The sequence below is a fragment of the Miscanthus floridulus genome, unplaced genomic scaffold, assembly GCF_019320115.1.
Source record: "Miscanthus floridulus cultivar M001 unplaced genomic scaffold, ASM1932011v1 fs_422_6_7, whole genome shotgun sequence".
Classification (NCBI taxonomy): Eukaryota; Viridiplantae; Streptophyta; class Magnoliopsida; order Poales; family Poaceae; genus Miscanthus; species Miscanthus floridulus.
Window position 1 is genome coordinate 38,697 of NW_027096732.1, and position 21,304 is coordinate 60,000.

At 50.0% G+C, this 21,304-nt stretch overlaps 1 protein-coding gene across 2 annotated transcripts; it reads right to left on the reverse strand.

The window, feature by feature from the left end:
* Nucleotides 1–16,578: 16,578 nt before the first annotated feature.
* On the reverse strand, nucleotides 16,579–19,630 carry LOC136531727 (actin-97-like). Of its 2 annotated transcripts, none has more exons than XM_066524381.1 (5): nucleotides 19,488–19,630; nucleotides 18,439–18,508; nucleotides 17,956–18,349; nucleotides 17,014–17,627; nucleotides 16,579–16,897 (listed from the first exon to the last, which is right to left on the reverse strand). In XM_066524381.1, exons 2-5 carry the CDS (start codon nucleotides 18,496–18,498, stop codon nucleotides 16,832–16,834), a joined length of 1,134 nt encoding a protein of 377 aa, XP_066380478.1. In that variant the 5' UTR covers nucleotides 18,499–18,508; nucleotides 19,488–19,630; the 3' UTR covers nucleotides 16,579–16,831. The 2 variants fall into 2 exon arrangements, with proteins under 2 accessions (XP_066380478.1, XP_066380477.1); XM_066524380.1 differs by having other exon boundaries at nucleotides 18,439–18,511.
* Between the last annotated feature and the right edge of the window lie 1,674 nt (nucleotides 19,631–21,304).

Genomic DNA, 21,304 nt, shown 5'->3' on the forward strand with positions numbered 1-21,304 from the left:
AGCATCCGGGAGAGGCTTGTCAGAAGGCACGTCGGAGACCCACTTGGGCGTGGGGAAGGTCCGAGTCTATCCACAGAGTTACCCGACCATGAGCTTGGCCCTTGCGAGGGATTCCTTGCGAGGGGATCCAACGAGGATTAGGGGGAAGCTTGCGCGCTTCTCGATACCTCGGTAAAAATATCGAAGTCGTCAATGGAAGTTTGCATATCTCTACCTTGCTCTTTAGCTTCCGCATTTATATTGATTGTATTACTCCTTTTGCGGTAGAGATAGCAGCACACTAGCAAAACCGTAGTTGCACACTTAGATAGTTTATCTTTTACATAGGTTTTGCTAGGGTTAGAAAAAGAGGCCATAGTTTAGAGTTAGAATTTTAAGTTGCCTAATTCACCCCCCCTCTTAGACGTCACTGTCTACCTTTAGAACTGTTGGATCCAAACCAGGCTACCATTGCTGTATAATCTCTAGTGTCGGGTATCGTTATTAGGGATACCCAAAGTAAGGAGGTTAACGCCCACGTTGACTCCCCTAGATGGCTTGAGACATATTAAAAGGTCTCGAGCGACCCCAAGGCTATGTGCTCCGTCTCGCCCAAGGTCACAGGCTCCGTCTCGCCCGACCCTTGGCTGCGGATTTCGTCTCGCCCGACCCCGAGGACGTGGGCTCCGTCTCGCCCGACCCCTCGGGTGCGTGTTCTGTCTCGCCCGACACCCAGGCTGCGGGCTCCATCTCGCTCGACCCCTCGGGTGCGAGCTCCGTCTCGCCCGACCCTAGGGCTGTGGGCTTCGTCTCGCCCGACCCCTTGGGTTTGTGCTCCGTCTTGCCCAATCCCAAGGACGCGGGTTTTGTCTCGTCCGACGGGGACCCATACCGCCGCCAACCACTCCAGGTCCAAGCGTATGGGCCTGGATCAAAACTCTAACACCAGGAAAGAAGCTGGCACGCCTCGATGTAACCTATGGCCATGACGGGCCATACCTAGCGATTCACATCAAGAACAGTGTCGAGCGTGCCGGTACTGTTCTGCCTAATCCTCGTACGAAGTGGAACGCCATGACCTAGCGATTCACATCAAGAACAGGCGCGTCAATTCACCACGACGTCTGTTGATATGCGCATCCTGGGAACCCATGGGATCTCAAAAACTGCTGATAGAAGTCTAGGGAAACTCTTCGTGGTTACATCCGGTGCTTCTCCCAGCAGTGCAACAAGCTGCCCAACGTCGCCGATGCCGATGTCATAGGAGCTTTCCTATCTAGGACCACCTGCGAGTCACGGGTTCACAAGCTAGGACATAATGGCCCGCGAACCACCAAGAAGCTCCTCGACATCGCCAACAACCACGCCTCAGGCGAGGAGGCAGTCGGGGTGATTTTTGACCGCCTCAAAGGCAAGGCAAAGCAGGATGAGGACGACTGAAGGACACGTGGACGCCTAAGAGGGGGGGTGAATTAGGCAACTTAAAAATCTAACTCTAAGCTATTGCCTCTTTTTCTACCTCTAGCAAAACCTATGCAAAGGATAATCTATCTAGATGTGCAACTACGGTTTTGCTAGTGTGTTGCTATCTCTACCGTAAATGATAATAATATGATCAATGTAAATGCGGAAGCTTAAAGAGCAAGGTAGAGATATGCAAACTCCCGTCGACGACTCTGGTATTTTTACCGAGGTATCGAGAAGCGCGCAAGCTTCCCCCTAGTCCTCGTTGGAGCCCCTCACAAGGAATCCCTCGCAAGGGCCAAGCTCCCGGTCGGGTAACTCCGTGGATAGCCTCGGGCCTTCCCCACGCGCAAGTGGGTCTCCGATGTGCCTTCCGGCAAGCCTCTCCCGGATGCTCCCCGCCGTCTTCACTATCAAGCTTTCGGCCGAAACGCCGCGGGCCTTGTTCCCTTCGGTACACGGTGGCGGCCGCACCACAAACGCGGTTGGTGCGATCTCGCAAGACTTCAAGCCCCTCCGATGTACAACTCTTGTGCTCGCAAGCACGGGGTGGCAAGAGGTATGCAAACCTCACTAAACACTAGGCATATACCTAGAGCAAGCGCATAAGCGGTGGTCTAATCAACCTAAGCACTTCGCAAAGCACTTACGCTAATCACCTGATGAAACACTAAGCACTATGCAAGTGGAGATCACTAAAATGGTGTATCAACACCCTTGGTATGTTTCCTCAGCTCCACACTTACCAAATGGCCGGTTGGGGGTTGTATTTATAAGCCCCACTGAGAAAGTAGCCGTTGGGGTCGAACTCCCGCAAATCTGCTACTGACCGGACGCTGAATCGTCCTGACCGGACGCGTCCGGTCGTCCCGACCGTTGCAGCCACGAACCATCGATCGGACGCTGCCAGCGTCCGGTCGCCTGCCACCGGACGCGTCTGGTCGCAGTTTCGCGCGCCTGGAACCTCTCTGTACTCGATCGGACGCTGCGTTTCTGCGTCCGGTCGGTTGCCGCCAGCGTCCGGTCCTCGCGTCCGGTCGCCTATCTGCCGAGCCACCGGTCCAGCGTCCGGTCGTGCTTCCAGCGTCCGGTCCAGCGTCCGGTCGCCTCTGCGAGCTCGTTTCTTCGCGATCTTGCGTACGGCTTGGTTCCTGTCTTCATGCTTGGACTTTGCTTGATATCTTGGGTCTTTTCTTGTGCTCCTAAGGTCTTTCTTAAGATGTTGATCATCGGATCATCACGTCGCCTTCGTCCAAGTCATGTCTTGCACCCTATTGAACTACAAAATAAACACTTGCAAATTCATTAGTCCAATTTGGTTGTGTTGGTCATCAAACACCAAAATCCAAAGTAAATGGGCCAAGGGTCCATTTTCCTTACAATCTCCCCCTTTTTGGTGATTGATGCCAACACGACCAAAGCAAGCAATTAATTAGAATTTGGAAGTTAAAAACTACCTACTTGCTAGGATGCAATGCAAAGGGCAAGTTTATTTGATACTTAAAGATACCAATTGAGACTAAATGAAAGGTTATCTTGCCCTTGCAAATGTCCCCATGTGGCATTATGGATTCCTACCAATTTTACCATTACTTAGACTAATCCATAATCCACTTTCCTCCCTTACCACTTGTAGACATCAACTTGATGCTTGCCTTTGGTCCTTCAAATTCTCCCCCTTTGGCATCAAACACTAAAAAGGAAGACATTAGTAGCACAAGGGAGGGTCAAATTTCATGATCCTTTGTGTATAGAGTGAAATGGATCACAAAATTTGACTCTCGCATTATATAGACTAAGCTCCCCCTAAATATATGCATACATATGGTAGAAAGCAAAGCATATGCATAATTAGCAATTTGTTGCACAAGAGAGTTTAATCTATATAATGCATGGAGAAAGCATATAAATATGAAATGAAATCAACATGATGATGCTAATTGAAGAATGATGCTTAACTCCGGGGACTCCAGTTTCCTTACAATGAGACTACTACACATGTGATAGGTTTGAAAAATTAATACCATTTGTAAAAGTGTTAGTCTCAATGCATCCAAGTTGTAGAATTACTCCCCCTAAATATGTGCACACAAATGTAGAATACTTTGTAGAAATCATGCACATTGATTTTGGAATAAAAAAAATACCACTTGAAAGATGACATCTCATGAATGTGAGAATCATTTTCAAAATAGATATTCAGGAGAGATTATCTACAATTTGGACTTTGGCACATATTAGATGAACAATAGTAAAACAAGCTATGTGCCGTGCTTTTAAACAATTGTGAACCATGTAGGTTTGCTCCAAGGGTTAAGAATGAAACCGAGCAAGCCTACCATATGATATACCTAGTGTATGCATGACAAAAGATATAAGAATTCAAATGCAAACATAGGCATGAAGAGTAACTAGATGCTAAAAGATACCAATTGTAGGAAAATTTTAAATCTAATATCAATTGAAGTAAATTGAATCTAGTTACCTAACATGGGAAGGGGAATTTGGGTCCATAGTATTCACTAACCCACTTGGCAATAACTTTGTCCAACATGATGCACCCCATGAAATGCACCCATACTTTGCCAAGTCTCCAAATTCCCCGAAGTCCGACGGACTTCTCACTTCCCTTTCGGGATCCAAACCTTCTTGGTGCTCTTCATGTTTGAAATGATTTCCTTTGGCACCCAAAAGCGTTTGACTCCATTGTTAGCTTGCTTGTTCACCTTGATGGCCACTACCTTGTCATTTTTCTTCTTCTTCAAGAGATAAGGTGTGGAGACCTTCTTGTCCACCTTGTTGGTGTAGGTGTTGGAGAGCTTGCTTGTTTGCTTTTTCTCCTTCTTCTTTGCTCCTCCCCCATTCTTCACCTTGCACTCATAGGACTTGTGGCCTTCTTTGTGGCACACGTAGCAAACCACGGTTTGTCCTTCATCAAGCTTCTTCACTCCCTTAATGGTGTTATCTTGATGAAGTTGGGTTTGCTTTGCCTTGCCTTTCACTTGAGTCAAGTCCTTGGTGAGGCGAGCTACTTCTTGCTTGAGTTGCTCATTCTCTTTTGCAACCTCTTGTGTGCATGTATCTACAATAACTTTCTCAACACAAACTTAGTTGCACAAAGGTGAGTCTAAACATAAATCATTGCAAGAAGTAGAGGCATCCTTTTTAATGATAGAACTTTTCTTTTTAGATGCCTTGGTGGGGGTATTTTTGACGGCTTCAAGATTAGCAACTTTATTAGTTAGCTCATCACAATGTTTGCACATGATTTCCATTTTAGCAAGCAAACTTTGATAATCATTTTGTGAGCTAGCTAACTTTTCTTTTAATTTTTCATTTTTCTTTTCAAGTTGCTTATCATTAATTGTACATGCACTTGTTGTTGCACTAGCCTCAAGTTGCTCAATTTTAGTGGATAGTTCAACATTGAGATTTGCAAAGTTTTCATATTGTTCAAGCAAATTCTTGTATGCTTCTTGTGAACTACCTAGCTCTTCTTTTAAATTTTTGAGCTTCTTTTGTTGACTAGTGCAAACTTTAGCATATTTAAGATTTTGTTGCACAATTGTATTGTAAGAAGGCAAATCATCATCACTATCACTCTCACTAGAGGATGAGCTTTCGTTACCTCGTGCCATAAGGCACACACGAGAAGAGCTTGATGATGAGTGCTTGTGACCTCGCCTCTTGTGATGGTTTTCTTCTTCACTTGAAGAATCATCCCATGACCTTATTGTTGTGAGGGCTTTGTTCTTGCATGCCTTCTTCTTTGTCTTGGGTGTGGGCTTGTTTGGACAAACTTCAAGAAAGTGCCCCAACTCGCCGCATCCATAGCATCCCTTCTTTCTTTGCTCATTTCTTTGATTGGTGAAAATGAGATCTTGAATTTGGATGGGCACACCCTTGACATTGAGCCTTTGGATCATCTTCTCTACCTTGTTGATTAATTTGATTGATTCTTCATCAAGATCGGAGGTGAAGGAGGAAGATTGATCATCATCACTTGAATATTCATCATCATCATCATCCTCATCTTCTTCTTCTTCACTTGAGGAGCTTGAGCTTGAGCTTGACTCAACTTTCTTGCTCTTCATCTTTTTCTTCTCGCTACAAGCGAGAGCTTTGCCTTTGCTTGATGAAGAAGCTTCTTCTTGCCCCATCTTACGTGACATTTCAAATGCCACTAGCTTGCCAATGACAATGCCCGGGGTCATGGTGCTCAAGTTCTCCATGTTGTGAAGGATGGTGATGATGCTTGCATATTTCTTTTGTGGTAGAACAGAGATGATCTTCCTCACGATGTCGGCATCATCTAGCTTTAATAATCCTATTGAATGGAGCTCATTGATAATTAGATTCAATCGAGAATACATATCACGAACAAGCTCATCATCATTCATAGCAAAGGAATCATAATTTTACTTAGCTAGACAATGTTTTTGTTCACGAACATTACTTGTACCATCATGGAGCTCTTGGAGTTTTAACCAAATTTCATGTGCCGTATTTAATGTGAACACTTGGTTAAACACATCCATGCTAAAAGATTCAAACAAGCAATTCTTAGCTCTAGCATTAAAATGCATTTCTTTTTCGTCACTCTTTGTGGGCTTTTCGGGATTCTTAATGGGTTTCATCCCGTCACGAGTGACTCTCCATACACCTAAATCAACCGCCTCAAGGTGGCAAGCCATTCTTACTTTATAGTAAAGGAAGTTAGTGCCATCAAATTATGGAGGCCTAGCGGTATCCATCCCAACCACTCTACAATAGCGTCGGCTCAACGGCGGTTAAGCCAAATGTCCAAATATGAGCCAACCGGCTCTGATACCACTTGAAGGACACGTGGACGCCTAAGAGGGGGGGGTGAATTAGGCAACTTAAAAATCTAACTCTAAGCTATTGCCTCTTTTTCTACCTCTAGCAAAACCTATGCAAAGGATAATCTATCTAGATGTGCAACTATGGTTTTGCTAGTGTGTTGCTATCTCTACCGTAAATGATAATAATATGATCAATGTAAATGCGGAAGCTTAAAGAGCAAGGTAGAGATATGCAAACTCCCGTCGACGACTCCGATATTTTTACCGAGGTATCGAGAAGCGCGCAAGCTTCCCCCTAGTCCTCGTTGGAGCCCCTCACAAGGAATCCCTCGCAAGGGCCAAGCTCCCGGTCGGGTAACTCCGTGGATAGCCTCGGGCCTTCCCCACGCGCAAGTGGGTCTCCGATGTGCCTTCCGGCAAGCCTCTCCCGGATGCTCCCCGCCGTCTTCACTATCAAGCTTTTGGCCGAAACGCCGCGGGCCTTGTTCCCTTCGGTACACGGTGGCGGCCGCACCACAAACGCGGTTGGTGCGATCTCGCAAGACTTCAAGCCCCTCCGATGTACAACTCTTGTGCTCGCAAGCACGGGGTGGCAAGAGGTATGCAAACCTCACTAAATACTAGGCATATACCTAGAGCAAGCGCATAAGCGGTGGTCTAATCAACCTAAGCACTTCGCAAAGCACTTACGCTAATCACCTGATGAAACACTAAGCACTATACAAGTGGAGATCACTAAAATGGTGTATCAACACCCTTGGTATGTTTCCTCAGCTCCATACTTACCAAATGGCCGGTTGGGGGTTGTATTTATAAGCCCCACTGAGAAAGTAGCCGTTGGGGTCGAACTCCCGCAAATCTGCTACTGACCGGACGCTGAATCGTCCTGACCGGACGCGTCCGGTTTGTCCCGACCGTTGCAGCCGCGAACCACCGATCGGACGCTGCCAGCGTCCGGTCGCCTGCCACCGGACGCGTCCGGTCGCCTGCCACCGGACGCGTCTGGTCGCAGTTTCACGCGCCTGGAACCTCTCTGTACTCGATCGGACGCTGCGTTTCTGCGTCCGGTCGGTTGCCGCCAGCGTCCGGTCCTCGCGTCCGGTCGCCTATCTGCCGAGCCACCGGTCCAGCGTCCGGTCGTGCTTCCAGCGTCCGGTCCAGCGTCCGGTCGCCTCTGCGAGCTCGTTTCTTCGCGATCTTGCGTACGGCTTGGTTCCTGTCTTCATGCTTGGACTTTGCTTGATATCTTGGGTCTTTTCTTGTGCTCCTAAGGTCTTTCTTAAGATGTTGATCATCGGATCATCACGTCGCCTTCGTCCAAGTCATGTCTTGCACCCTATTGAACTACAAAATAAACACTTGCAAATTCATTAGTCCAATTTGGTTGTGTTGGTCATCAAACACCAAAATCCAAAGTAAATGGGCCAAGGGTCCATTTTCCTTACAACGACGATGAAGGCACCTCCAACCGTCCCAACAAGAAGAAGAACAAGTAGTGGCGCGAGGGCTCGCTCATGGCCACCGTCGATCGCAAGGGGGGTCAGAAGCCCACCGAGGGTACCCCAGACCACTTCGAGAAGTTGCTCGAAGGGCCATGCCCGAACGATGCTTTCCCCAACAAGCACCTATACAACGACTACGTTCTCTTGAAGTGGTTCTTGTCTGAAGGCTCCAACAAGGCAGAGCATAGGAAGGAGCCCAAGCAGGCCACAGACAATGCCAAGGGGAAGGATGGTGGATTTTCGATGCTGGATGGCTGCCTCATGATCTTCGGAGGGTCGGTGGCCTATGACTCCAAGCGCTGCTAGAAGCTTGTGCGTCGTGAGGTCTATACGGCCAAGCCGGCCGCGCCTACCTTCCTCCGATGGTCGGAGTCAGCCATAACCTTTGATCGGACCAACCACCCGGAAAGCATCCCGCTGCCGAGAAGATATCCGCTCGTGGTTGACTCGATCATCAGCACGAAGTGGCTCACCAAGGTGCTGATGGATGTAGGCAGCGGTCCTCAACATCATGTAGTGCTGAAATGCTCGACTGCCATGGGCATCGATCCGATCGCGCATTCGGCCGACCTGGGCGCCTTTCCATGGCATCAGTACCTAGAAAGCAGGTCAGTGCCACTTGGGTAGATCGATCTTCCCTGTCACCTTTAGGGAATCCACTATGAGGATCTAGAATAGACTGGTGATGGGCCGCCTGCCCTGGGCTTGGGGGCTAACCAGCCGGTGGCTCCATTCGACCCCTAAAGTCATGGAGCTTGACAGAGGATCCAGCGACTAGAGCCTGACCCTTTGGATTGACTAGAGGATGCACTTACCTCGACTACCTCCTCCAGTGAGGTGCTGTCGACAGGACAAAACGGAGGCTCGATGGCTCGCGCGTCAGTGCCAAGTCCTTTATAGTTATTGAGGGCGAGCTCTACAGGCGAATCCACACCAGGATCCTACAGCGCTGCATCCCCATCGAACAAGGAAAGAAGTTGCTGGGTGATATCCACAATAGGGTCTGTGAGCACCATGCTGCGCCTAGGACCCTAGTCGAAAACATGTTTTGACAAGGCTTCTACTGGCCGACCGCAGTAGCCGATGCTGAACAGATTGTGCGCACCTATGAAGGGTGTCAATACTACGCTCGGCAGACCCACCTGCTGGCCCAAGCACTCCAGACGATCCCCATCATGTGGCCGTTCACGGTCTGGGGGCTCGATCTGGTCGGACATCTCAAGAGGGCGCCCGGGGGCTACACGCACTTGTTTGTCACCGTAGACAAGTTTACAAAGTGAATAGAGGCTCGACCGATCTCCGCGATCAAGTCCGAGCAAGACGTGCTATTCTTCCTTGATATCATCCATCGCTTTGGAGTCCCAAACTCCATTATAACAGACAACGACACGTAGTTCACTAGGACAAAGTTCCTTTAATTCTGTGATGAATACCACATCCACATCGATCGGACCGCCGTGGCACACCCCCGCACGAACGGGCAGGTCAAGTGTGTGAACAGCATGGTCCTACAAGGCCTCAAGCCTAGGATCTTCAACCGGTTGAACAAGTTTGGTAGACGATGGGTCACGGAGCTTCCCATGGTGCTCTGGAGCCTGAGGACGACCCCCAGCTGGGCCACCAGCTACATGCCATTCTTCATGGTCTACGGTTTCGAGGCTATCCTCCCGACCGACCTCGATTATGGAGCGTCGAGAGTCAGGGCGTATGATGAATAGGGAGACGAGGCGTCCCTCGAGGATGCCATGGACCAGCTAGATGAAGCACGTGACGTTGCCCTCCTCTGCTCGACCAAGTACCAGCAAGCGTTGTGTCGATACCACAATCGTCGAGTGTGGGGTCGGGCCTTCAACGTCGGGGACCTAGTACTTCGCCATGTCCAGAGCAATAAGAACCGCCACAAGCTCTGTCTGCCATGGGAGGGATGGTACGTCATCGCGGAGGTGCTCTGACCAGGCACCTATAAGCTCAGGACCATCGACGGTGAAGTCTTCCACAACGCTTGGAATATTAAACAGCTACGTCGCTTTTACCCTTAAATCTACGCATGCTTTCTCTTATCGGTTTTGCCATCGACTCCTCGATTTTTAGTGACACCCGACCCCAGCAATGACAAGGGGCTTAGGACCATAGATGACGAAGTCTTCATCAATGCCTAGAACATTCAAACAGCTACATCACTTTTACCCTTAATTTATGCATGCTTTCTCTTATCAGTTTTGCTATCAACTCCTTGATCTTTAGTGACATCCGACCCCAGCAACGATAGGGGGTCGAGCCTCACTCGGGGGATGATAAGAGCATATCTATCCTGTAGACATTCTCTATGCTCGACCCTTTCTCATGTTAAGACCTAGAAGCGAGGGCTTGTAGAAACAAACGTTGAGTAAAACTGGTCGGACCGTAAGAAACCTACCCCCCAGTGGCTACGACGTTTTTGCTCACCAGCGTGATCAGAGTTTTTTCCCCACACTCCAAGCTTTTTAGCCTTAACTATGGAAAGAGTCAAAACGCATTTAAGGGTATATCCACCTAGCAAACATTCTCTGTGCTCGACACTCTTTCATGTTAAGATCTAGAAGCAAGGGTTACGGAAATGAACGCGGAGTAAAACTGGTTGGAGTGCAAGAAACCTACGCCCTAGCGGCTACGACATTTTTGCTCACCAGTGTGATCAGAGTTTGTTCACTCGCACCCCAAGCTTTACAGCCTTAATGACAAAAAGGGTCAGAACACATTAACCTTTTTATACAAAAAGGGGAGAAGGGCTAAAAATCTGTTTAGCCATAACAAAATTTAAAAGCTTGTCCACTTATTACGAGTTCGCCGCCTGGCTTATCTGCCTAACTAATTTCTTGGAGGGTGATCTCGTCCTTATCTCCGTAGGTAAGTCCTGTGCTAGAGGGGCCACCTCCTTCTCGATGCCGTCTAGCTTGGCACGAGAACCGCCATAGGTAAGGTGGTATACGGAGCTGAAAATGCTCCTACGGCCCATTCAGGCCCAAGAGTTCGAAGGCTAGCCCTCCAATGGGTTCACAACCGCTCCGGGGCGCCCTTAGAGTGAGGGGTGGTCTCATCTTCTATCTTGGCAGAAAGGTCATGCACCAGGGGCCAGCTCCTTCTCGATGTCGTCCAGCTCGACATCAGTATAGACGGGCACGAAGTCTTGGTTCATCGTCGCCAGATCGATGTTCTCGTAATGAGAATGGGCGATCGTGAACAATCGGTGAATGCCATAGCAAAGCACGCCCCTTGCCATATCACGTGCCCGATCCATGATCTGGGTGGCGCGAACTACGAGTGAGCTTCTCTCCTGCTCCGAGGCCAGCTCATCGCAGACCAGCTAGATGGCGACGCGCAGGTTGTAATGTTCATCGCTCTCCTTCTAGAGGGTGTCCTTCACCTCGCTGAGCTCCTTCTCCAGGCCATGGCTCTTCACCACCTCTGCCCCGAGCTTATCATCGAGACCTACCCAAGTCACATACCGACTGTGTCAAAAGGCTTACCATGGATTTTAGGGAGAAAGACAACAAGGGAAACTGGAGACTTACCGTCCACGTCCACCCAAAGCTTGCGCACGTCATCGCGTTGCTGGGTCACCTCAGCCTCCAGGTGTCAGACCTCTTCTTGGCACTGACCGACCTCTACGGCGAGCTTGGTGGACATGCCCTCGGCCATAACCTTTAGCTCCCTCTCCATCTAAAGCTCATCCTCGAGGTGGTCGATCTGCTGCTGAGCATCAACATGCTCCTAGCGAGCTAGGTCAATCCCCGTGCGGAGCTCCTCTATGGCCCGGAGCAAATTGTCCCGCTCCTTTCGTAGCTGCTTAGTCTCCATGATGTCCATGCGTGCCCTCTCAATCAGGGCCGTGAGCTTCTCCTCGGCCTTACGGGCATCGTCACAAGTGTCCTTCTCCCTAACTCAGAGGTTGGCCACATCCTGAGTGGCTAGGGCAAGCTCAGCCATGTCCTGAGTGGCTGGGGCAAGCTCAGCCACCTCCTGACAGGCGGCAACGAGCTGTGCAGCCAGCCCCTTACTCCGCTGTGTCTTCTCAGCAAGGAACTGGGACCTCTCCTGGCTGTAGGCCATAAGGATCTATGAAGAAGACAAGACTTAGAGGTGAGGAAAGAGAACATGAGGGTCGGAAGCATGGTCATATCATACCTGGCCAACCGGGATGATAATGTCGTGCATCGAGCTTAGCATGGTGGTTAGGGCGCGAACCGCGTCCCCAACCTCCATGTGGATGCTCCCCTATTCCCTCTCCTCTGTTGCTTCATCGAGGGCAACCACCCGGACTAGAGTCCGGGACGTCCCCGCACCGACCTCAAGCGACGCCAACCTCTCTTGTATCGACAACTCCTCTAGAGCGGCTCCTTTAGCGATAGAGGGAGTGGGTGACATGGACACGAAGGCTAGCCCTATTGCCACATCTACGAAGGATGCCTCGGGTGCGCCCCTTCTGTTTGCCCCACCATGGACATGATCACCTGCACGAACGATGGCTCCGGCCGTGCTGCCTCTGCCTACGACGTTGAGGACACAACCGACCGCACCACGCCCGCCACGGGCATCCTAGATGTGCCCTCCTCCACCTGCTCTCCTATGGACGCAGCCATCGGTTGTGCCTCCCCGGTTGATGTCGCGGCCACCCCAACGCCACTCACGCTCGCCATTGGCGTGGCGCTAGTCGACTCCTAGCATGTTTGCCGAAGGAGGATCTTTTTCAGAGCGAGCCACAGGAGAGTCCCACGTCCTCCAACGCTGTGAGGGACATGGCGGTCAATTTGCGGCAAAAATCTATCAAGACAAAAGGACAAAAAAACTCTTGACTCACCCTGATGCCATCATACGAGGACATTTTGGGACTGGCTTGCCCGACCCCGGCTGCTCCTCATCGGCACGTTGCCGCTTCGAGCCCTCCCTCGGCTCGAAGGGCTCAGACAAATTAGAACGGCCACCTCCCACCAACTCTGAAGGCGCCACCGAGGGCTCGGATGGAGCGGAGCGACCCGTTTCCACTAGCTCCTAAGCTGCTGTTGAAGGCCCAAACAAGGCAAGGCGGCCTGATTCCACTAGCTCCGAGGCCACCGTCGAAGGTTTAGACGAGGTAGGGCGGTTTGATTCCGCCAGCTCCGAGGGCGCGTCCTTCACCTCCTGCCCCGTGGCATGCCACAGGAAGGGCCTCGCCTACGATGAAGGTGGGTCCTTATCCCCGGTGGCTAGATCATCCCATGGGATGGGCAACATGGAGCTGTCATCTTCCCCCTCTTCTAAAGATGAACCTTGACGTCGCTTCTCTCGTTGTAGCTTCGCTCACTGCTTCAACCGTCGTTTCTTCTCCTCGTCGTCCTTCTTCTTCCTTTGTTCATCCATGGCACGGTTCGTCGCCCTCACAGCCACGTGCTTTGGCAGCGGCGCGACAAAGTCCTGGAAGACTAACTTCATCGATAGCTCGATGAAGCCCGCTTCCAGCCGTATCATAGGATGCCATAGGATCAGGAACACGGCGTCAGCCTTCCCCGTGGCCACCATGATGCGCTGCGCGACCTCGCTGTCGCGGAGCAGCCCCAGGGCAAGCGTCGTCCCGATGAGCTACGCGTTGGGCGTCATCCCGTATAGCGGGAGGGCGCGCACCATCAGGGGCGCCACTCTCCTCGTGTGATACCCCCTGATGATGCCGGACCCGCGGAGGCCGTGGGTCTTCAAGAACGTGATGGCCTCGAGGAGGTCGCGCATCCTCTTCTTCTCCTTAACGGGTGGCCCCCATGGCCATGACGGCGGAACCTCTTCGATCAGATGCCCGGAGAAGACAGTCAACGGTGTAGCAGGGTCATCCTTTAGGTAGAACCAATGCAAGTGCCATCCCTTGTTGGATCTAGAGAGCTGGCAGGGCATGTAGTCGCCCGCCCACTGCCCCTAGAGGTGGATGCCCGCACATCCCATCGGCACCAGGGTCTCCCGCCCTCTCTCCTTCTTCTTGATCAATGGATGCCTGCGTATCCCATCGGCACCAAGGTCTCCCGCCCTCTCTCCTTCTTGATCAAGGAGATGGAGAAGAAATACCTCCACAGCTCGAAGTTGGGCTCGATCCCCAGGTACCCCTCGCACATCACGATGAAGGCCGTGATGTGCTAGATCCCATTGGGGTTCAAGTGTTGCAGCTCGATCTGTTAGTGGTGCAGCAAACCCCAGAAGAACGGGTGGGGAGGAACCGCGAGTCCACGCTCATGGAAGGGCGCGAAGGAGAGGACATAGACGTCGGGTGGCGCCGCTGCATCCTCACAGCCGGCATGAGCCACTCTGCCGCATGGGTCCTCCTACGGAGAAGACCACGCTTGATGAGTCCCTCCATGCGTGCATGGGTAACATCGGAGCGGTACCACAAATCCATGGAGGATGGAGGCAGCTGTGGAAAAGCAAAGGCGGCGGCGGAGAAGCGAAAGCCATAGATCTAGGGCTCCGACGTCATATTAGCAAGCACGGTAGATCTGAACAGTGGCGGCGGAGAAACGAAGAAGGTAAGGCTGTGGTTTTGGTGTGCAAAAACATGAAGGGGGAGGCCGATATTTATACGACAGAGCAGGGCAAGAAGGTGAATCGTTCGCCTAGATTCACGCGCCCGCTGCGTCGCGTCATGTCACCTCCCTCCAAAGATCGTGCTCACGCTATCTCTGGCCGCGCCCTCAAAGAACACACCGGATGACGGTTTGCCCGATCGATGGGCCAAGAACCGTCGCAGGTAAGGAGGGATACAGAGCTGAAAATGCTCCTACGGCCCATTTAGGCCCATAAGTTCAAAGGCTGGCCCTCCAACGGGTTCACAGCCGCTCCGGGGCTCCCTTAGAATGAGGGGTGTAAAGGGATGGGCCCACTAGTGGCCAGTACCTGGGCGCACAAGCGCCACGGCATCCCGGCCCACGTTCGAGTCTTGGTCGGTTCCCAGTCCATGGCTCAGCCCCTCTGTTTTATCGAAAAAAACGCTTGAGGAATGACGATCACAAAGACGAGCCGACCCTCGACCGGACCCCTGCCACGCACGGGGGTTCGAGGGAAGTTGGACTCGCAAGGGGACCGAACGCGCGGTCGCAGTACGACGGCAGACCGATCGGATCCTAAGGGACCAAAATCAAGAACAACCTTTCTGAGCTCCCGAACACTATGGTTACATGCCCTAAGAAGACCGATCGTGACAAAAGTGAATCATCGTCCTACTAGGACACGCCGCGGGCTAAAAAAGAAGGCCAAGGCCCTTAAGAGTGCTCCCGTCCGGAAAAGCCTCCAAAGGAGTATTCTACTCCTCCATAGGCTTGGGGGCTACTGTCGGGTATCGTTATTAGGGACACCCAAAGAAAGGAGGTTAGCGCCCACGTTGACTCCCCGGATGGCTCGAGACGTATTAAGAGGTCTCGAGCGACCCCAAGGCCACGGGCTCCATCTAGTCCAAGGTCGTGGGTTCCGTCTCGTCCGACCCTCGGGTACGGACTCCGTCTCGCCCGACCATCGGGTGCGGATTCCGTCTCGCCCGACCCTGAGGACGCGGGCTCCATCTCGCCCGACCCCTCGGGTGCGTGCTCCGTCTCGCTCGACCCCCAGGCTGTGGGCTCTGTCTCGCCCGCCCCCTTGGGTTCGTGCTCCATCTCGCCCGACCCATCGTATGCAGGCTCCGTCTCGCCCGACCCCAAGGTCGCGGGCTCCGTCTCGCCCGACCCCAAGGACGCGGGTTTCGTCTCGTCCGATGGGGACCCATACCGCCGCCAACCACTCCAGGTCCAAGCGTATGGGCCTGGGTCAAAAATCTAACACCAGGAAAGAGGCTGGCATGCCTCGATGTAACCCGTGGCCATGACGGGCCATACCTAGCGATTCACATCAAGAACAGTGTCGGGCGTGCCGGTACTGTTCTGCCTAATCCGCGTACGGACGCTGACAGGCGCGTCAGTTCACCACGACATCCGTCAAGACGGAGTGGAATGCCATGACCGGCGGATAATGCCCGCACATGGCGTCAGTGACGAACAGGGTCGTGACGTGGAGCCGTCCCTATTGACATCTACAGGATCGGCGGGACCCGCATGAAGGAGAAGGACCCGATAATACTGGAAGCCTTCTTCTCTCTCTTGTTCTTCTTTTTTTCCTCTGCTGTAACCCGCGCTTTCCCTTCGCCTTTAAAAGAAAAAGCAGGGTGCCTCATGAAAGGGGGGACGAACCACGAGATAAAAATACAAGAGCACGACACGAGCACATGACTGAGCGGCAATCGAACTCTCAACACCCGTTCACTCCTTTCACCAGAGACTTGGGATCCTTTCCCCCTCTCGCCTGTTTATAACCTCTACTGCAAACCAAGTGCCGGTAACACGAGCAGCAGCAAACTGAACATAGAGACGTTCCACCCGAACCGATATAAACCCTTATGTCATCCGAGCACACCATTCGAACCAGACGCGTAAATACAAATTTACTCGTCGTTGGTGCGAAAACACGGACATCCAGTTTGTTCATTGTTCAGTATCTGCACCGTGCTGTACATCTTTCTTTATATTTGAAGTCTTGCCAACAAGGCATTTGTCAATGGGACTTGACAGGTTAACATGGCTGGCACCAAACTATTTACATGGGAACATGCGAATGCAAGGAAATTTTTGATGATTTTCTTACGAGAACTATTTACATGGGAACACAGAAACAACTAGCTAGAAGAAACTTGAGTTTCGAGTTTTGGCTTCATGTTGATACCATCGCTGTAAGAGAAAAGTAAACAACATGCTCAGATAACAATGCTTTCAGAATTCAGATACATACAAGACTATTGATAGCACCAGCACAGTCCAAGCAATTTATATAACTATCAGCTCTTACAGGTACAACCAATCAAACCAAGCACGTTTGACAACTAATCTCACAAACAGCGCATGAAGCCACAACACACAAAGAAGGGTCTATCCCAGAGAAGAAGACTCAAGTCCGATGCAAATAAACGTAGCATGCAAATCTGCCACACATATCTCGAGAAATGAAGGGGACATAACTTGAGACTAGGTAACAAGGAACTGGTGAAACTTAGAAGCACTTCCGGTGAACAATTGCTGGGCCAGACTCATCATACTCCTCCTTCGATATCCACATCTGGTACATCAATGCCACATCATAACAGAATTCAGAAGTGTTTTCATTTCAGCCATATTATTATGAGTTAAAGTAAAGAAAGTGCACAAGCTGAAAGTAATATAAACAATACATACCTGTTGGAAAGTGCTTAGCGAGGCTAGGATCGACCCTCCTATCCAGACACTGTACTTCCTCTCAGGTGGTGCAACAACCTTGATCTTCATGCTGCTTGGTGCAAGGGAAGTGATCTCCTTGCTCATACGATCAGCGATACCCGGGAACATAGTTGAACCTCCACTGAGCACAATGTTGCCATAGAGGTCCTTCCTGATATCCACATCGCACTTCATGATTGAATTGTATGTTGTCTCATGGATTCCAGCAGCCTCCATACCAATCATGGATGGCTGGAAGAGGACCTCAGGGCACCTGAATCTCTCTGCACCGATGGTTATTACTTGACCATCAGGAAGCTCATAGCTCTTCTCAACTGAGGAGCTGTTCTTGGCAGTTTCCAACTCTTGTTCATAGTCAAGGGCTATATATGCAAGCTTCTCCTTGATGTCCCTTACAATTTCTCGCTCGGCAGAGGTTGTGAAGGAGTAACCCCTCTCGGTCAGAATTTTCATGAGGGAGTCCGTGAGGTCCCGACCAGCAAGATCCAAACGAAGAATGGCATGAGGAAGGGCATATCCTTCGTAAATGGGCACAGTGTGGCTCACACCATCACCAGAGTCAAGAACAATACCTGTAGATTGACACAGAAAAAAGAGAGGAAACTTCAGCCAGAGTGTAAACAATTAATTTTCACCTCCATTATTTATTCTTGGTATATTAGTTGAGATACTTATTTTTCCCGGAATTCATATCACCGTACAGACTGAGGTGGTAACCACATATGCGGCATATCTGGGTCGAAATCACATAAGCAAGATAGAAGATAAAGAAACCCGGTGGCTTGATATGACCTTGACAGTAACCTCAGATAAACATTTGATAACAGCATAATGGAACCATAGAGAGATATTACTAGGAAACTGAATCAACACCGAAGTAAAGGGAGAAGCAGGTCATACCAGTAGTACGCCCACTAGCATAGAGGGAGAGCACGGCTTGAATGGCAACATACATGGCAGGAACATTGAAAGTCTCGAACATAATCTGGGTCATCTTCTCCCTGTTGGCCTTTGGGTTCAGAGGAGCTTCAGTGAGCAGCACAGGGTGCTCCTCGGGGGCAACACGGAGCTCATTGTAGAAAGTGTGATGCCATATTTTCTCCATGTCATCCCAGTTGCTGACAATACCGTGCTCAATCGGGTACTTGAGTGTGAGAATACCTCTCTTGGACTGTGCCTCATCACCAACATATGCGTCCTTCTGTCCCATCCCTACCATGACACCAGTGTGACGAGGACGGCCCACGATGCTAGGGAAAACAGCCCTTGGTGCATCATCACCAGCAAAACCAGCCTGGAAGATAGATAGACAGACATAATTAGTGGCGTAATTGGAAAGAAAGGAGATAAAGGTTGGACAAGCTAAGGGGGAGAAGGACTGACCTTGACCATTCCCGTGCCATTGTCGCAGACAAGAGGCTGGATGTCCTCACCATCAGCCATTTCTACAGAACTGCTGCAGCATGGCATACAAAGATCAGTGATTATCTTTTTTAATATTTGATTGAATGGAACACTGGATTCGAACACGCATGCTAACTGAAAACACTAAGGGGCCATTTGGATCCCTTCATTTTGGAGGAATTGAAATCTACATAATGGATTAAGGCTATTTGGCTTGGAATTTGACATTCCATAACTTTCCCAAGCTCACAAATAAGCCTATCTCAAATTCATAGGGTGGGAGATGGAAATGGATTCTATAGATCATTATGCTATATTCTATTCTCCAACTTATAGCACACTCTTCAACTCACTTCCCTACAATAGAAATGCAACATATAAGTATGTCCCTTGAATGCCTAACAATAAATATACAAATATATTCCATATACAACTATATTAGCTTAATTAATCTATGCCTAAATTGTAATTATTAGAATGAATTCAATTCCAAGGATCCAAACGGCCCCTAAATCCAATTCTTGTACAGAAAAAAGGTCAGACAAAGACAGCAATTTTTCATGATTTTTTTTTTCCACGCGAAGGCCATCCCCATTTCCATTAAAAGATATTTTTCATGACTTATAGCGTCTGAAATTTGCAACATGATATTCCAGTAAGGCAACATGTGTGGTGATCTACTTCCCGGTCGAAAGACCAACTGCTCTTCACTGGAATCAGACCAACAACAACTTCAACTGGCACCCCAGGTTCAAGCATCCAGTTAGCTTTCGTAAAAGACTAGCAAACTCTTTTAACGCCAGATCCGAATGCAACTGTACTACGCTCGTAACTAGATCAGATCCGAATGCTGCAAGTACGCTACGGTTGTAACTAGATCAGATCCGGATGCAAGCATGCTACACTTGTAACTAGACCAGATCCGGATGCAAGTACACACACAAATGGGAAGCCTCAGCTAGGGTTTGGGAGATCGGTTTCGCCCAGCGGGTAGGGAGAGGGAGAGGGAGAGGAAGGGGCAGGCGAACCTGGTGACCTCTCGTCGCTGGCGAAGGATGTGGAGACCTGGGCACCTGGCGAAGGGCGGCGGCGGCGGTCTCCAGCAGTCGTCGCGACGAGAGAGAGAGTTCGGGGTGTGTGGTGTGAATTGAATGATGAAGGGGAGAAGAAAGCGCAAGCCTCGTCCTTGACTAATCGCTGACTTCAAAACCGCACCCCTTTAAGGCCCGGCCCATTTTTGTTTCGGCTCTGATGGGCTTGGGCTACTGTCCTGCGCCACTCCGTAATTCCTCACGTGATTTTATTTTGACTCTCAGAACCGAAGGAGGTTCAGAGTGGTTTTCAGAATTTATAAGGCGAGTCCCACATATAATCTTTTTTATTTATCCGGTTGTTTTGAGCCACGTCATATGTTTTTTTCGTCTACATTGGATCACCGGATCTCCTTTTTTCCTTCCCGCCCATGTGTTTTCTAACTTTTGTGTCGCTCACTGCTCTCAGTCCTAATCACTCATCCATCATCGTCACTGTCTTCCGTCCCTCTCACCAACACCTACTATCCGTACCTCTTAAGTGTCGTGCCACCATGAGAAGTGTGCCACCATATTATATGTTCACGTTTAGATTTACTCACGTGGAGTTCAATAAAATTAGATTTTTTATTTTATGATTTTTTCTATGATTTACTATGGTTTTTTCAAAGATTCAACCGAAATAATAAAAAGAAAAAAGAAAACTGCTTTCAAAACCACAAAGAGTTTAAAAGTTGAGAAAGGTGTTTTGTCCAATTTTAGAGTTTCTAGCCGGAAAAACGGACTTTTACACCTCTCTGCGTCCGCTCGGTTCTTGGTGTTTGACGGGGCTGCTTGGTTACCGGCCAGCACCTGCCGCCGCGCCGCAGTCTGTGGCGAAGAAAATCTCCGCCCCACTCGCCACGGAAAAGCGCGTAGAAAAAAGTGCGGCGGCGTGAACCAAACACTGTCTATGTGCTGTGGCTGCGCGAAGGACGACGTGTCTGAGTGGAACTCCAGGAACAGGAAGCAGTCCGCCGCTCCAGGCTCGGTCCGACTTCCTTCCCTGCCCGCGTCGCATCTCCCTCTTCCCTTGGGTCCGCACAGCAGTCAGGCAACTCCATCTTGACCAATGAGCAGCAGCAAGTGCATTGCCTGTTCGTGATTTGTTTTTACAAATTCTTGAGTTGTCACTTTCAAGCTACAGTGCCTAATTGTTGCTTGCTCTTTTAGCTGGTCTCTTTAGTGATTTTTGGTGTTTTCTGCTGTGGTTGGATTTCCGGTCTCTATTTTCCTAGCTCGCTATTTCATCTGCGGTTTGCGCGTTTAAGCTCCGATTCGTGTTCTGTCTTTTGCGTTGGCTTCGTGCTGTCCCGCTGTCTTCGTAGGGAACATCCACCCACTCTTTTGGATCGTGGGCATCACGGTTGTTGCTCTGAGGGTTTAGCGGTAATTTTGGGACGGCGGCCAAAAATTTTACGGCTTCCATTCACACACACCCCCTCCCCCCCCCCCCCCCCCCCCCCCCCTCTTGTCGTCAGTTTTCGATCCTTCACACTATGGATATCCGTGAGAGGTCTTGAGCATGATAAATGTTGTGCTAGCTATAGCTCTGGCCACTAAAACAGGACTTGATATCAACTTTCTTTGTTTATCCATCAAGCAAAAAGATCATATTTCTCCTCTCATGATAAAACACCGGCTACAAAAGCCTTTTATAACACCAACTCTGTATTTCTTAATTTTTTTATAATTAATATATAGTAAATACGGGCCTAGGGGCAGCCCCTCCTTGTGTCATCGAAATTTCATATAAAAACAAAACAGTGGACGGA

Excerpts from the sequence above, each read along its gene's own strand:
- LOC136531727 (XM_066524381.1), bottom strand. The coding sequence starts at position 18,498 with ATGGCTGATGGTGAGGACATCCAGCCTCTTGTCTGCGACAATGGCACG. Across the intron at positions 17,628-17,955 it reads TGCTAGTGGGCGTACTACTG|GTATTGTTCTTGACTCTGGT; the intron begins GTATGACCTGCT and ends GTCAATCTACAG. Across the intron at positions 16,898-17,013 it reads CGCTAAGCACTTTCCAACAG|ATGTGGATATCGAAGGAGGA; the intron begins GTATGTATTGTT and ends TTGATGTACCAG.